The 18,786-nt window shown below is 31.6% G+C and overlaps 1 protein-coding gene across 1 annotated transcript in view; it reads right to left on the bottom strand.

The window, feature by feature from the left end:
- LOC145326685 (band 7 protein AGAP004871-like) overlaps positions 1–18,786 on the bottom strand; it is a 43,656-nt gene that overhangs the window by 6,167 nt on the left and 18,703 nt on the right. Inside the window, exons 6-17 of the mRNA XM_080170051.1 lie at positions 16,939–17,007; positions 16,603–16,732; positions 10,119–10,219; positions 9,590–9,655; positions 9,262–9,309; positions 6,755–6,796; positions 5,659–5,792; positions 5,154–5,201; positions 4,475–4,552; positions 3,614–3,692; positions 3,225–3,326; positions 2,649–2,785 (exon numbers count right to left, since the gene is read on the bottom strand). Of these exons, the coding sequence (XP_080026177.1) occupies positions 2,649–2,785; positions 3,225–3,326; positions 3,614–3,692; positions 4,475–4,552; positions 5,154–5,201; positions 5,659–5,792; positions 6,755–6,796; positions 9,262–9,309; positions 9,590–9,655; positions 10,119–10,219; positions 16,603–16,732; positions 16,939–17,007 (1,034 nt within the window). The remainder of the gene's footprint in view (positions 1–2,648; positions 2,786–3,224; positions 3,327–3,613; positions 3,693–4,474; positions 4,553–5,153; positions 5,202–5,658; positions 5,793–6,754; positions 6,797–9,261; positions 9,310–9,589; positions 9,656–10,118; positions 10,220–16,602; positions 16,733–16,938; positions 17,008–18,786) is intronic.

Below are 18,786 nucleotides of genomic sequence, written 5' to 3' on the forward strand. Positions count from 1 at the left end.
ACCTAATCTAAACTAAAAAACACCATAAAAACTACCACCCTCCTATTTTTTTATTTATCTCAAAATATAAGAGGATGGGGGTTGGGAGGTTTCTATGCTCAATTAGGCAATTTTAGGGAAAGCACTGATTTAATTTAGTAAATTTTCGGGTCTATATATTTACTAGAGGCGGCGATCTAAAATCATCTCGCTATTGGCTAGATTGAATCTTAATCTTTTTCTTCCATTGGCCTATCTCTGAATATTAATCTTTTTCTTCCATTGTCCAATCACTGAATATCAACCAAACTACAAAAAAGTTACTACAATTAAAGATTTTTTAAAAAGATACTACGACTTTAGTTTCGTTTTTTCATCATTTTTTAGAGATTATATGTCCCTCTCTCTCACTTCCCTTTCCTTCCATCTTTTTTAAATTTTATTATTTTTATTTAATACCGTATTTATAATTTTGTCTCTCTTTCTTTAAAATATTTTAGGATCCTAGAATTTTTTTGTTTCAAATTATCATCCTCAAAGGGTTAAAATATTTGGTAAATGTTAAATTTCAGTTTAATATCTGAACACATTACAGACGCAGCGCTAGTATCAAATTATTTTAAAACCAAGTTTTCTTTGATTTACTGTTTTATAAATTTAAATTTTCTATTTTATGAATAGAAATTTAATACTTTAGTATAATTCAAATAGCAACATAAAATTAAAGAAAAGAATTTATTGTTTATAGAGTAAAATAATGGGTCTTATAGTTCTGGTCAATGAGATTTTATTATGGATTTTTGGAGCACTATGAGTATTAAACACTCTACTATTGGAAGACTCGAGCTCATATATAGACGTTTATTTCCTATATAGATCTGTCATGGATCTTGATGCAATAAAGCAAGCCGTTTTACAAAAAATCTGTCGAAAATAATTCATAAGGTAAAAAACAGAAAAAGTAATCGCTCATATAGGTATAGAATAATGTATAACCATGATTTTAGATTTGGGTTTATTTCTTAAAATTTATCTCTAGTAGTTATATAAAATATTTTTTAGGACATTAGGCCAAAAAATTCTTGATATTTTTCTAATATAATTTTTAAAACTATATTTATTTTTGATAAAGGAGGTCGTGGCCGAGACTTTTTCTCATTTTTTTTTTGGAGGGGGGTGCGGGAGGAGGTTATGAACTTCTCTGCAATATAGCCTAAGACCTGCCCTATTTGCCAAACCAGTAGACTGCTGCAGGCTTTTCTAAGATTTCTTGATGGCTGTTCTTCCTTTTTTGTGTTTGTTCAGGAAACAGGAAACAATATCAACGGGAACTATAAGATACAGTTGGAAAGATACTAAAGATGTTAAAAATGGTCCCTACTGCTGCTATATTAGAATAGGAGAAATGGCTTATTGACTTGCACAGTTAGAATTTTCCGACAAAGGTCCTACAATCAAAGAGTTGGTTGTCTGTTGGATGTTACCTAACTAATTAGTGCTTTTACTTTCAAGCACTTTATGTTAGTTTGTTTCATGTGACTGACTATGAGAAAAGACCTAACCTACAAAATTTTTTTTTCTAAAATGAGAATAGAAAATAATATGTTTAATAACCAATATTATTTAGAAGTTTTAACAAATATTCAGTATACATCTTACCCAAAATTACTCAAATATTATTGCAATGGACAAACTTACAATTCAAGATTGGATGGTAGTATCCTATTCGAATTTTTTTTTTCAATTATGAAAATTTGAGTACCCTGCCCCCCTCTCCCTGTAAAATCCATGTCTATAATACATACATAGTGACCAATATATGGGGGGAGGGAGGGAACAACTTGGCCTAATTTATGTATTTGCATTTTGTAATGTTAATACTTTTTGAGAACTTTGACGTGTAATGTTCAAATCATGCAAAATAATAATTATTGTTAATTTTAGGTTTTAAACCACGCTTATTAATAACAAGAGTGTGTCTAATCCAGGTCAGGCACACGAAATAAAGACCAAGCCTATCAAGAAAGTAGTACCAGTACCAGAAAGTTTTATATGTAAATAAAATTTTATCAAATTGCTACCTGCATTTTTGACCATTGGAGCAGAAATTTCGTTGAGAAATTACACCCCCCTCCTGACAACGAAACAACTCTGGCTGCAGCGCTCTGCTCCCTAGCCTGCCTAGCTGCAGCGCTCGGCTCCCTAGCCTATAACCTAACCTAAAATAGTTGTTCATTGTCGAGGGGCGGGGGGTACTCAAATTTTCAAAATTGGAAAAAAAATTCTAAGAGGATATTACCCTGGAAAAAAAGAGGAGAACGCTGATTTGTTGTAGAGATGCTTAATTTATAACATTTGCATCAGAGTCAAAGGACTCAATTTTGAAACAGAAAAATATTTGTTGAAAGGGCTAAAACCCAGACGGAGAGGGGACAATGGATTGTTAATTACACTAGTCCCCAAAGATAAAAATCTTTTCTTATTCATTGGATTATCAATTTTGGGGACTTTAGTGAATTTTGATAGGTTAGTTAATTAAGTTAGGTGTTCATACTTTTCAACTAATTTTAATCTTCATTGGGAATGTATATAAATTTATCTGCCATTGTCTTATCCCTTCAGATCCCTGGCTAAAACCTATCTTATTCCAAAGTTGTATTAATGCCGACTTGTAGAGCAATGCTCTTATTGATGTTGTCATCCTTATTTCAATTATCACTCGCCTAACCAAACGGCTATTATTTAGTATCTTTTTTCCTGGAAATACAATTGTAGAGTTTTTTTCAGCTGATATGGAGCTTAGGGTCTGAAATACAGGAACAATTAAATCTATAGCAAAGCAATTTAAAAACATAGATTTAAGACCATACAATGAAAGACAAAAAGAGAATCTTACTTTTTATCAATCTATAAAATCTATTGTTATATCTACCAATATATCTATAAATCTATCTTTGAATCTGTCAATATATCTGTCAATGTATCTAATAATGTATCTATTGATGTATCTATAGCTCTATCTATGGCTTTATACATGGCTCTTTCTAAGACTCTTGCTATGACTCTTTCTATTGCTCTATCTAATGATCAACAAATCAATCTATCTACCTACTTATCACTCTAATGATATATCTTTTAATCTATTTATTGGATATCTACTATTATATATTTTAAATTAGGTATAAATAATTCTACATGTTTTATTTTCTATGAATCTATCTATCCAATAATCTATAAATAACTACCTGAAGATATCTTAATTGTAGAGCACTGGATGAACAACTAATTATCTGTGAAGCTTCCTTCAGAGCATTACTTGCTCTCTGCTCCCCCTCAGCTGCTATAACCTATATATAATAACTAATTATCTGTGAAGCTTCCCTCAGAGCATTACTTGCTCTCTGCTCCCCCTCAGCTGCTATAACCTATATATAATAACTAATTATCTGTGAAGCTTCTCTCAGAGCATTACTTGCTCTCTGCTCTCCCTCAGCAGCTATAACCTATATATAATAACTAATTATCTGTGAAGCTTCCCTCAGAGCATTACTATAATAATCTTAGATAGTCCCTTTCCAAAAACTGCTTTACCCTACCAGAAACCAGTGGTGTGTTAGTTTGTTGGCAAGATTACCTTAGCTCTAGCCTCTCTAGCAGCCTCAGCCTCTGCAGCCATGGTTCTCTGTAGCTGCACTGGTAATCTCACATCTTTTCTATAAAAAAATAGAGAAACTGAGTAGTTATATTTATTTTATTTCATGAATTGTATTGAAACTTAATATCTTAAGGGATAAACCAATGGATAATAGATTGATGCACATTCTCTGTGATGATTAACACTTCTGTAGATCAAAATATTGGTTAAAATTTTTGGACGCTATCACTTTAGAAAAAAAACAATCAATTTTTTAAAAAGTTTCCAATAAGACCACATGGATCTAAAACTTTGGGTACCAGTCCCTTGAATTATCCTTGCTATAAAAAGATATTTAGTTATTGCAAAATAAGATCTGTTCTGTTAGCTGTAAGAGTTATGGCATTTACTTGTTTAGGCATGTAACATAATAAACCAAAAGAATTAATATAGAATATACTTGGATAAAAATTGTTGCCACTTATTGGTTAGTCTGTTCAACAAGTAAGAGGAGAGGGGATGCGGTAAAGGAATGGGAGATTGTTATTTTAGCTTGCTACAAGTTTCTCTTTAAAACAGTACATGGTAATCTGATGTAAGATCCAGGTAACAATAAATCTATTTTGGTAAGATGATGAAGACTCTAGGGGGCTTGGTGTTGCTTCGGGTTCAAGACCTCTCCACCTTAAAACATACTCTGCTTATGATACCAGTGTAAAGCGTCCCTTCGCCCATCAAACAACTAACCCTTTGATTACACGAACTTTGTCTAAGAAGTTCTAACTGTGCATGGTAATGAGTTGCGCCTGTTTTGAGCCAAGGCATTCCCCACGGTCGCGGGTTATTTGGTAAGATACTTACATTTCCACACGCTCAACTTTAACTCCCCAAGGATCGGTTGCTTCATCCAAAGTAGTCTCCATCCAATGAGATATCTTTGCAACAGGAATATTTTTTTTGAAATTTCATTATTTATGCTTAGTTCACAAATAACTTTTAAAGGTCGACCGATTTTTTCTGTAGGTCAACCTAAACAAGTACAACCCACAAATACCTTTATAAAATTGGTCAACCTAAAGCTTCTATAGGTCGACCTAAAATTTCCAGAGGTCAACCTTTGTCTTTTGTGAACTGGGCATTAATTTACATGAAGGTTTTTTTTTGGTATGTATTTGCAAGAAATAAATACAAAATAATGGTTACATAATAATTATCCTTTTTCAATAATATATAATTTCCACTGCATTTTGATAATTTCAACAATTTGTGGATTCTACAAAATTGTTCAAAGATTTATTTCAAGAAATTAAAAAAAAAATATACTTTTCAATTTCAATAAATAAACATGCTTGGAAAAAATAATTTTTGTACTAGTAATTCCTTTCTTTAGAAGCTCCAAGTAATATCTTTTTAAAGTATAGTTACAAACTGCAAATTAAAATTTAAATATAAATACTGAAATAAGCAAGTTTGTTTTCTTTTTATGAATTGAAAAAGGAACCAACAGTTTTAAGTTCTATCATTATCAAAATATTCCTGTTCTCTTTCTGAAAGTATTTCAGCAAGGCACTTTGTTCCAAGAACATTTCTAAATAAAATTTACGATTTAAAAAGCAGTAGATGTGTTTAGTGGCTGTAGTCCTTATTGTTTGTGTTGTACACACACAGAACAAAGTACACAGTAACACACAAATTACACAAATAGTACACAGTACAAAGTACAAACCTGAGTGTGGTAGCACCAAGTACACTTTACACAAAGTACACATACAGCACATTCACAGTTTAAAGTACAAACTCAAGTGATGTAGTACCAAGTGTACAGTACACAAAGTATTCAGTACACTCACAGTGCATAGTAAAAACCTTAGTGTTGTAGCACCAAGTAGATGTGTTGAGGGACTGTAGTCCACAACACGGTACATAACACAGAGTCCATAGTTCACAGTACAAAGTACATAGTACACAGTACAAAGTACATAGTACACATTACAAAGTACATAGTACACAGTACAAACAAAGTATACGAAATACACAGTAGAAACCTGAGTGTGGTAGCACCAAGTAGATGTGTTGAATGGCTATAGTCTTCAACATTGTTTGTGGCCATAGTTGGGTTGTTGACACGGTAGTACACAACTGCATCCACAGTAACTGTCACAGAATCACGCGACAAAACCTTATAAAAATATGTTATTTGAGTTATTGAGTTATTTGGTGTTAAAGTGATCATGAAGCAATTTTTCAAAATGTATTTTTATTTAGCTTTTCTTATTTTTTATGTAATTTTCATAGAATAATGCCTTAAAAGTTCCTTAAAAAGTTAAATTTGATAAAAACTGTTTTCAAACTGGCAAACTGACTGTCAGACAGACTGAATGTCAAACAGAGAGACAGCTAGACAGACAGATAGAAAGATTTACAGACAGACATACAGATAGTTGGGTCGTTGACACGGTAGTACACCACAGCATCTGCAGTAACTGTCACAAAACCTAGGAAGAATTTTATATTTTTTTTGTTATAGTAAATTTTTGTATGTTAGAATTATCCCCTTTCTATTTAAACATTACATAAGGATTTTTTACACAATATTGCATGGGGCTAGCATCCTCTTTGTTTACTTAATTTTTCAATTTTAGTTTGAAAAATATATTTTTTTCTAAATGCGATTTTTCTTGGAAGTTCAGCGGTTAGTGAAATTCTTTGGTGCAGGCAGAGACCAAGACATACTATTACAGCTGACAGACAAACAGTCAGACATACCTCCTAACAGATGGAAAGACAGAATGAGAGACAGACAGATTTTCCTTCTTCCTGTGGTGAAACATAAAAAAAGAAAGGTCAACCTTACAGATTAACAGACAGACTGACAGACACACAGACTGACATACTAATAGACATACATACATACAGAGAGACAGACAGCCTTAGTTCAACCTAACAGACAGACTAAAAGACAGACAGACAAACTGAAAGACAACATGACTGACAGATAGACAGACATACAGACAGATAGACAGACAGACAGACAGACAGACAGATAGACAGACAGACTGACAGACAGACAGACAGACAGACTGACAGACAGACTGACAGACAGACATACATACATACAGACAGACAAACAGATTTACATACCTCCTGTGGTGGTACATCAAAAGAAACAACTCTCAGGTCAACCTGAAATATTTTATATTTAAATTCATTTTAATATCCGCAGAAAGTTGTTTATAATACAATAATAATAATTATTAATAATCTGTGGATAGTATGATTTAAAACATATTTATTTTATTTTCTATGACAACTGAACATCTACTCTATAATTCACTTTGTCCAATTGTCTTTACATTGAAATAGTTTTTATGCTTCGCTATTTATGGAAGTTGTCATTTTTGTTTTATCTTCTCAAGTTTGTTCCTGTATTTTATTGCAGGGATCTAAAGGGATAAGACAATATCTGATAAATTGAAGTAAATCCTTATTGAGCTACACAATTAGTGGTTTAAACGTTTGGACACTCAACCAACCCTAAAAAATGCAAAAAAAAAAACAAAGTTGTTTAGCCAACGATAAGAAACGTTGTTATAAAACTTTGGGGACTAGCCCAATGTCCCCTCCCTCCCTGACTTTATTATCTTTGAAATACTCCTTGTTAGGCAATCTTTAGGGAAGGAGGGGACATTGGACTGTAAAATACACTGGTACCCAAAGTTTTACAATAACGTTTTCTTTTTCGTTGACTTCCAAAAAACTTTGAGATACTTTTTAAAAATCTAATTGGTTGATTTCAAAGTAGTAATGTATTTAGTATTAATCTACCGAAGGGGTGCTTTTGTTTGGAGGTTGTATATCATTTTATCGTCCATTGTCTTATCCCTTAAGATCCCTGGCGATCTTTGTCTTTTTGTCAGGGACAAGGGATAATAAAAGTTATCCTTATATAAAAGTAACAGGATGTGAGTTGTCTTTACCGAAGAATCTTCCTAACCTCGAAACCGATGTGGTTCTTCTTTACAGTAAAGCTTCTTATAGGACCTGGAAAGGTTTACAACTGTTTTAGGGGAGGGTATCACCACCCTCCCAAGAGAAATGTAAAAAATAAAAATATCTAAAAGCTACAGACAAACACGTGGGCAGACACACATCCTCTTACTACTAGAATCAGGACAGAATATACGTCCAAAATCAATGGAATAATTGTTGCTTGTTAGTTTCCTAGATTGACATAAATACAGACAGACAGACAGACAAACAGACATACATACAGACAGAAAGACAGAAAGACAGAAAGACAGAAAGACAGACAGACAGACAGACAGACAGACAGACAGGCAGACAGACAGGCAGACAGGCAGACAGGCAGACAGGCAGACAGGCAGACAGGCAGACAGGCAGACAGACAGACAGACAGACAGACATACAGACAGACAGAAATCCTATTACTATGATAAACATACCTGACAGACAGACAAACATACATACAGACAGACATACAGACATACAGACAAACATACAGACAGACAAAAAGACAGACAAACATACAGACAAACATCAGACAGACAGACATCCTATTACTATTAGAATCAGCATAGAATATATATCCATTATCCATGGAATAATTGTAGCTTGTTAGTTTCCAAGATTGAATTTGGAATAATTAACTCCCATGGGACTTCATACTAACTAATATCTATCTATCTATCTAACTATCTATGTATCTATCTATCTATCTAATTATACATATCTATCTACCTTTTTAATAATTAACTCCCATGGGACTTCATACTAACTAATATCTATCTATCTTTTTATCTATCTTTCTATCTATCTAATTATCTATCTATTTATCTATCTATATATATATATATATATATATATATCATTTTTTAACTAAACTGAACGTCTGATCTATACCTTACATTGTCCTTTACTTTTTTCTGTACTTCGCTTCTTATGGATATTGTCACCATTTAAAAAAATATCTATCTGTTTGGGAAAAAGAAACATTCTATTTTATAGTATTTATATCTCCTTTGGGATAACTTAGTAAGTATGTCATTCTTAGTAAGGAAAGCCATAGAAAATAGAATCCTTATAAAGTAAAAGGATCTCTGTTTGTCTGTGTGTACCAAAGGATCTCGCTAACCACTAAATTGATATGGTTCTCCTTTACAGGGTAGCTTCTCATAGGTCCTTAGGAGGTTAATAACTATTTCGGGGGAAGGTACTTTAAACTAAAATTGAAAGTATAGATCAACTATACGATTTCTAGGAGTATCATCTTAAAATGTAAATATATAGGCATCCTGTATTTTAGCAATTTTAGATAGATTTTCTCCAGAACAGGGTGAAGGGAACATTGTGCTTTGAATATCTATCTATCTATCTTGCAATCTATCTATCTGTCTGTCCATCTGTTTATCTATCGATCTATTCATACGTCTTATCCCTGAACTTACCTTTCTATATGTGTCTTTGCATGGAATAATGAAAAATATACCATCTATCTATCTATCTATCTATCTATCTATCTATCTATCAATCTATCAATCTATCAATCTATCCATCTATCCATCTATCCATCTATCTATATATTTATCTATCTATCTATCTACCTATCTATCTATCTATCAATCCTTTACCTTTCTATATGTGTCTATGCATGGAATAATGAAAAATATACCAGGGCCCTAGAAATCATTTCAATTATATCATCTGTATTACTAGCGGTTACGCTCCTAGCAGTGTCTTGAGAATCGTTATATTATTACTTGAATGTTGCAACAGATTTTCATGTACTCTCATAAAGTGATACTCGAAGATGACTTAATTAATGATAACCTCCATCCAACCCCTTTATCCTACCCATCCCCTACTACTGGATGAATATACTGACCAATAAATGTCATTTGTCAATATATCCACTTATATCCTATATTCATTATAAATATGATATAATTAAAATCCTGCCTTGGCTCCTCCTTTAACTAGTCTACCCAGTCTAAATATCACAGCTCTCTCGTACTCTTGTACTACCTTAACATAGGTATCATACATAATCATAAGTAATCATAAACAAACATACATAATCATAGGTAATCATACATAATCATATGTAATCATACATAATCATATGTAATCATACATAATCATATGTAATCATACCTAATCATACTTAATCATTCCTAATCATTCCTAATCATTCCTAATCATGCGTAATCATATAATATGCAATCATACATATTATTATGTGGTAAGGGGTTATATTTAGACAATGTGTCAAAAATTAAAAATGAAAATCTTAAATAAGATTTTTAATTGATTGATTTAAATGCAGACAACCTTTATGTCTTAAAAACCCAACTCAGTTGTCTCAATATGCCGCAACTCATGCTGCAACTTTTGCCCCTTTTTTTATTTTTGACACATTGTCTATATCACAAAAAGAGGCAAAACATGAGTTGCTGCATATTTAGAATTTTAGATTTTGTAAACTAACCTTAACACACATGTAAAGAGATAACGGCAGTGTGGCTAGGACAAGTAGAACAGACACCATCATAAGAATTGCACTACAGCATGTGGCACTCTCTAGTTCACCTACACACAGATAGATAGATAGATAGATACAGAGATAGATAGATAGATAGATAGATAGAGAGATAGATAGATAGATAGATACAGAGATAGATAGATAACTCCAATGTGGCTAGGACACGTAGAACAGACACCATCATAAGAATTGCACTTCAGCATGTGGCACTCTCTAGGTCACCTACAAACAGATAGATAGATAGATAGATACAGAGATAGATAGATAACTCCAATGTGGCTAGGACAAGTAGAACAGACACCATCATAAGAATTGCACTTCAGCATGTGGCACTCTCTAGGTCACCTACAAACAGATAGATAGAAAGATAAAGAGATAGATATAGAGATAGATAGATATGAAGATAGATAATTCCAATGTGGCTAGGACTAGTAGAACAGATACCATCATAAGTATTGCACTACAGCATGTGGCACTCTCTAGTTCACCTACACACAGATAGATAGATAGATAGATATATATATAGATAGATAGATAGGAATTCCAATGTGGCTAGGACAAGTAGAATAGATACCATCATAAGTATTGCACTAAAGCATGTGGCACTCTCTAGTTCACCTACACACAGATAGATAGATAGATAGATATATATATAGATAGATACAGAGATAGATAGATAATTCCAATGTGGCTAGGACAAGTAGAACAGAAACCATTATAAGAATTGCACTACAGCATGTGGCACTCTCTAGTTCACCTACACCAGATAGATAGATAGATAGATACAGAGATAGATAGATACAGAGATAGATAGATAGATAGGAATTCCAATGTGGCTAGGACAAGTAGAACAGATACCATCATAATAATTGCACTACAGCATGTGGCACTCTCTAGTTCACCTACAAACAGATAGATAGATAGATACAGAGATAGATAGATAGATAGGTAGGTAGATAGATAGATACAAAAAAGGATAGTAATTCCAATGTCAAGTAGAACAGACACCATCATAAGAATTGCACTACAGAATGTGGCACTTTCTAGTTCACCTACAAACAGATAGATAGATAGATAGATACAGAGATAGATAGATAGATAGATAGATAGATAGATAGATAGATAGATAGCAATTCCAATGTGGCTAGGAGAAATAGAACAGACACCATCATAAGAATTGCACTACAGCATGTGGCACTCTCTAGTTCACCTACACACAGATAGATAGATAGATAGATACAGAGATAGATAGATAGATAGATAGATAGATAGATAGCAATTCCAATGTGGCTAGGAGAAATAGAACAGACACCATCATAAGAATTGCACTACAGCATGTGGCACTCTCTAGTTCACCTACACACAGATAGATAGATAGATAGATACAGAGATAGATAGATAGATAGATAGATAGCAATTCCAATGTGGCTAGGAGAAATAGAACAGACACCATCATAAGAATTGCACTACAGCATGTGGCACTCTCTAGTTCACCTACACACAGATAGATAGATAGATAGATACAGAGATAGATAGATAGATAGATAGATAGCAATTCCAATGTGGCTAGGAGAAATAGAACAGACACCATCATAAGAATTGCACTACAGCATGTGGCACTCTCTAGTTCACCTACACACAGATAGATAGATAGATAGATACAGAGATAGATAGATAGATAGATAGATAGCAATTCCAATGTGGCTAGGAGAAATAGAACAGACACCATCATAAGAATTGCACTACAGCATGTGGCACTCTCTAGTTCACCTACACACAGATAGATAGATAGATAGATACAGAGATAGATAGATAGATAGATAGATAGCAATTCCAATGTGGCTAGGAGAAATAGAACAGACACCATCATAAGAATTGCACTACAGCATGTGGCACTCTCTAGTTCACCTACACACAGATAGATACAGAGATAGATACAGAGATAGATACAGAGATAGATAGATAGATAGATAGATAGATACAGAGATAAATAGATACAGAGATAAATAGATAGATAGATACAGAGATAGATAGTAATTCCAATGTGGCTAGGACAAGTAGAACAGATACCATCATAAGAATTGCACTACAGCATGTTGCACTCTCTAGCTCACCTACAAGTACAATTTATCAATCTATTAATCTTTCATATAACAATCTATTAATCTATCAATTAATCAATATATCAATCTATTTATCGCTACATTTTCATGTACTCTAGTAAAGTAATTATTCTAGCATGCTAAAACAATATCCTCCATCAATTCCCCTACCCCATTCCCTACTCTACTACTGAATGAACAAACTGACTTATAAATGAGTCCAATGTTAGTAACCTAAATTAATGACAAATTCCGTCTGTCAATATATCCAAGTAATTATCTAATCCAAGAAAAAAATCATAGATGTTAAGGAAGTATAATTCAAAGTATAATATAAAAATTAGGTAACGAAGCACAAAAAAATGGTGGAATGGACAGTGTATAATAAAGCAAATACTCAGTTGTCATAAGACAGAATATTTTTGAAAAATGACGGACAAAAGCATAAGCAATATGAATTTTCAACAAAATTCAGCTGTCCATCTTTAATAGCAGCCTAGAAAATCACATTTCATCCATAACATTATTTACTGACGTACATACAAAGTTTATTATAGAGAATTATGTGTTTTGAGAATATTATAACGGGCAGATTTTAATTAATAAAAAAAAATGAGGCGAGGAATAATTTATTATCCATTGTTCTTTCCCTGACATATATTTCTGCTAAATTGAAAAAAAATTGTAAATGGTAAAAATAAAATTAGTAAGTGTCAAACACAAACACTTCATTAGAAAAATAGTTTTTAAACAAAATTAGTTTTCATGAAAACATTATGCCTTTTTTTCAAATATTTGTAAGAGGATACTACCAACAGTTTTAAACACAAACACTTTATTTAGAAAAATAGTTTTTAAACAAGATTAGATTTATCAAAACTTATGCCTTTTTCAAATCAAAGAATAGCTATTTCCAGGTAGCGGAACAAAGTGTCTCAAAAATCAGCCATGTGACGTTATAAAATAATTGATTTTCTCGTATTCATTCGAATCCGGTGGATAGGAACCGGTTCTCATCCATACGAAAAAACTATGTCTAGCATCGTATTATATCCAGTTTTCTACGAATATAGAAATGTACAATCATAAGATTATAACTAGTTTTTTTAGCCGGTGCCTTACGCACCACGGGGCTAAAAAAACTAGTTTTAATCTTATAATTGTACATTCTATATCCGCGGAAAGCCGTTTATAATACGATACGAGAAATAACTAATCCATCATTTTTTAGGGGTTTTCTTTCCCACTTTTCCTTTCATCTCCCTCATTTTATGATGTCGCATGGATAATGCGACACTTTGTCCTGCTGCTATGTCCAGTATGGGTTCAATGTTGATTAACTTCCACTAGATTAGAACCGGTTCTCAGCCATACTGAAAAATCCCATATAGCATTGTATAACAATCAATTTACCACGAATATTAAAATAAAAACCACAAAATTATAACCAGTTTTGTTATCCTATGATTTCAGCCCATTAATTCTTAATTTTAGCATCTGCGGAAAGCTGTCTCTTATACAATGTGATAAATAACTATTCCAGTTTGGATTGGAAACTTATTAATGTTCGCTGATTCTCGGCCATACTAAAAATCATGTAAAGCAACGTATTACAAGTATCCATGAATATTAAAATAAAAATCATACAGTAATACCGTGTTTATAAAACTTTGGGTTTCAGTGTAATTAGAAAACAATATCCCCTCCCTTCCTGGACGTTATATACTTACATGATTCCAAAAATTTTCTATTAAAAATTTAATTATTTTAAATCTGGCGATAATCCATTGGAAAATATAACAAGGATGACAACATCCATGAAAATTATTATAAAAAAGATTAAAATGTGACAAAAACGGACATTAACAAATTCAGACAACGAACTTGATACTTAACATTGCTAGAAGTCTGAAATAAATATATAACATTTTCATATTCTGTAGATAAATTACTTTGGGGACTTTTATCTTATCCCTTCAGATTCCTGGTATTTTTTTTGCTAAATCAACCTTGTAGACGAACTGACGTTCCTTAAAATTATAAAAGTTTTGCTTTATATTACATTTTATCATCAATAACTAGCATTAAAAAATTTGAATGAAATAGTTTATTGAATATTCTGTAGTAATACTGAAAATATTCATTGACAAATCTCATGTTAAAATTGTCAATATTAAACATTGCATAATGATTTCTAAAACAAACAACTCGAAACAATAACATCCATTTATCTTTCCCCCAACCCCCATTCGAATTTTATCCCAGTGGTAAAAATATTCAGGGGATCATTAAAAACTAATTTTTCTCATCCAGTTGTTTAACCCCCAACAAAATAAAAAAGCTAGACAGCCCTTGGGATTTTGTCATCCTTGTTTAAAAATATAAAGCACCACTTGAGGCTAAAATTGGTTCTCAACCAGCAAAAAAACTTCATGTAATTTCTTTCATTTTTAAAAATGAACCACCTAACCCCCTTTATTTTCATTTTAAAATGTTCATGTTTCATGTTCAATTAGTACCCCAAACAAAAAAAATTAAAAACAGGTATCCTAATGGATAAGAAAATTACAATTAATTTTTATTACATCCCTAATGATGATGAAAAAATTATTGATTGAAAAGTTTGTACACTACTAGTTAGGAATCAACCAATCAAAATCCAATACATGCAGTTTTTAAGCTAACAAATAACAAGAAATGATTTTTAATGTTGTGTATAAGCATAAATTAATTAAAAGTAATGTCTCTTTTTCTTTCTCTCTGTAAACTCTCCTTCTCTTTCTCTCTCTCTCTCTTTCGCTCTCTCTCTTTCTCTCTCTCTTTCATTTTTCCTTTTTTTCTCTCTATTTCTCTTTCTTTCTCACTTTTTTTTCTTTTTTCCTCATTTTCCTTTTCAAATTAAGAATCCTCTGGCCTTAAATGTCTTCTTTTAAAATATCTAAAATCAGGGATAGTTTCAGCTTTTTTTACTAATGTTTCTACGCAGGCGCCGCCTAGCGGTCCTCTAAAATATTTTTTAGCAATTTTTCTTGGGAGGATGGTGGTAACCTTCCCAAAAATAGTAGAAACCTATGAAGTCAGGACCTATTAGAGGCTACATTGTAAAGCACCACTTTTTTACCCAAAAATTACTGAGATCTTTTGGTACACACAAACAGACAAAGATCCTATTAGTTTTATATAAGATTAATTTATCCACTTTTCCCTGGTTATCTTATTTCAAAAACCCTTCAAACTATTGAAAGTGGTCTCAAAATTTTTAACAATTTTTAAAAGTAAAGCTTTTCTATGATTAATTCATGTCCATGATTCGTGCAATAGTTAGGTACAATTCTAATGTGTCTTTAAACAGTATCTTGAATTTCAAATAAAAATACTGACACTCTACAAGTGTCGATATTTGATTATCTTACTGATTTTATAGCTTCATCTTTATGGAAGTTGTCATTCTTTTTTTTATATATTAGAAAATATTTTCTACATTACGTCTAGCAAACTCTTTGTCTATCTAATCATTATATTTAACAGTTTGTCGAATTATCTTTCCTTAGACCAATTTATCTTTAAACTATCCATTTAACAACCTAAACAGTGATCTATCCATCAATCTATCTATCAGTCAATCAATCTATCTACATAGTGATCTATCAATAAATCTATCTATCAATCAAGCAATCTATCAATCAATCAATTTATGTATCAATCAATCATTAAATCTATTAATTTATCAATCTATCAATAAATTAATCAATTAATCTATCAATCAATTAATTTATCAATCAATTAATCTATCAATCAATCAGTCTATCATCCAATCAATCTATCAATCTTTCTATCTATCCATCAACCTATCTATCAATTTATCTATTCATTTATCTATCCATTTATCTATCAATCTATCTATCAATCTATCTATCAATCTATCTATCAATCAGCTAATCTATCAATCAATCAATATATCTATTAATCAATCAATTATTCAATGAATCAATGAATCAATCTATCAATCTATCAATCTATTAATCTATCAATCTATCAATCTATCAATCTATCAATCTATCAATCTATCAATCTATCAATCTTTCAATCAATCAATCAATCAATTAATCAATCAATCTATCTATCAATCTATCAATCAATTTATCTATCAATCTATCATTCTATCAATCTATCAATCTATCAATCTATCAATCTATCAATCTATCAATCTATCAATCTATCAATCTATCAATCTATCAATCTATTAATTTATTAATCTATCAATCTTTCAATCTATTAATACATCAATTTATCAATCTATCTATCTATGAAACCAAGGAGCTACTTACTATGTTCAGCGAAGTTGATATGCTCCTTGAACGTTGAATAGCACTCAGAAATGCGCTGAGAACATTTGTCCAGAGAAATTTTGTCCGCTGCTCTCTGTCCAGGGGAAATATGAGGTGGGGGAGAAATGTCCTAATTCAATGGATATAGAATTTACATGGATATTATGACAGGTGAAATATTGTCTTCAATTTAGGTTGCTAACATGGAATTTATTTGTTAGATCATTCATCCAATAGGAGGGGAGGGAATAAGGTAAAGGGGGTGGATAGGGGGTATCATTTTATAAACCTGCTGCAAGTTTCACTTAATTAGAGAACAAGAAAATCTGGTGCAACCCTCAAGTAATAATATATCCATTCCTGGTTTTGTGGCACAATGTTAATACAACTGGTATGGATATCATCCTAGAAATAGATAGATAGATAGATAGATAGATAGATAGATAGATAGATAGATTGATAGATTGATAGATTGATAGATTGATGAATTGATAAATTGATAGATTAATAGATTGATAGATTGATAGATTGATAGATTGATAGATTGATAAATTGATAGATTGATAGATTGATAGATTGATAGATTGATAGATTGATAGATTGATAGATTGATAGATTGATAGATTGATAGATTGATAGATTGATAGATTGATAGATTGATAGATTGATAGATTGATAGATTGATAGATTGATAGATTGATAGATTGATAGATTGATAGATTGATAGATTGATAGATTGATAGATTGATTGATTGATTGAAAGATTGATAGATTGATATATTGATTGATTGAATAATTGATTACTTAATAGATATATTGATTGATTGATAGATTAGCTGATTAATAGATAGATTGATTGATATATTAATTGAAAGTATAGTATAGATTAATCGATAGAAAAAAATAAAAGTAGATGAATCAAAGATTGATAGATTGAGGATTTTGATAGGGGAAATACTCAATAATAATTAAAAACCTTGCCTGGTTCTATAAAGATCTCAACACTGTAAAGTAAAACAATATCGGTTCAGCAGTTAGCGTGATCCTTTGCTACATACATTATAAGAATGAAATAAAGGACCTAAAGGGATAATACAGTGGCCAATAAATTGATGTCAATCCCAAATGATGATACACAAAATTACCCCTGTAGATTTTAATTAGTGGTTGAAACGTTTAAACACTCAGGGTTAATAAACAAACTATTAAAAAATCACTAAAGTCCGCAAAGTTGTTAAGGCAACGAATACAAAAACGTTATAAAAAAAACTTTGGGGACTAGTTTAATAAACAGCCCATTGTCCCCTCTCTCTCTGGAATAAAATACTAAGGGGAGGGTTAATAGGATAAGAGTTTTTCTGCTACGATCGTTATTGTCTTTATGGCTTCTTGATACGATTACAGATAATCTGTAGACCAAAAATGTACACTCCAGTTAAAAAAGTATATTACAACTAAAATTATACTTCTAAAAGTTAAACAAAAATTGTGTAAAAAGTATAAGTTTCTGCAAAGGGAAGTCTAGTAGGTAATGCTTTTAAATATTTTTTTTGTATTTTTTCAATGGGTGATTTCTCTATGGAGGTTGGTGATACCCTGACCTAAAACAGTTTTAAACCTCCCCAGGAACTAAGAGAAGCTACATTGTATAGGAGAACCATACCGGTTCAGCGGTTAGCAAGATTCTGTATGTAGAGTACAAAATTGGAATCTGAATTTTCCTGTGATTCTTAATACATTTTAACCTAACTAATATCCATACATATAGATAGATAGATACAGTATGAAATTGGAATCTGAATTATCCTGTGATTCTTAATACATTTTAACCTAACTAATATCCATACATATAGATAGATAGATACAGTATAAAATTAGAATCTGAATTATCCTATGATCCTTAATACATTTTAACCTAACTAATATCCATACATATAGATAGATAGATACAGTATACAATTAGAATCTGAATTATCCTGTAATTCTTAATATATTTTAACCTAACTAATATCCATACATATAGATAGATAGATAGATACAGTATAAAATTGGAATCTGAATTATCCTGTGATTCTTAATACATTTTAACCTAACTAATATCCAAACAGAAACATTATTTTTTCACATTTAGGAAAACTAAAGTCAACTTTGGTAATTTTTTTTACGTTTAGTGGATAACTGCAC

This window comes from Acartia tonsa, chromosome 8 (genome assembly GCF_053477335.1).
Source record: "Acartia tonsa isolate MP-2025a chromosome 8, ASM5347733v1, whole genome shotgun sequence".
Classification (NCBI taxonomy): Eukaryota; Metazoa; Arthropoda; class Copepoda; order Calanoida; family Acartiidae; genus Acartia; species Acartia tonsa.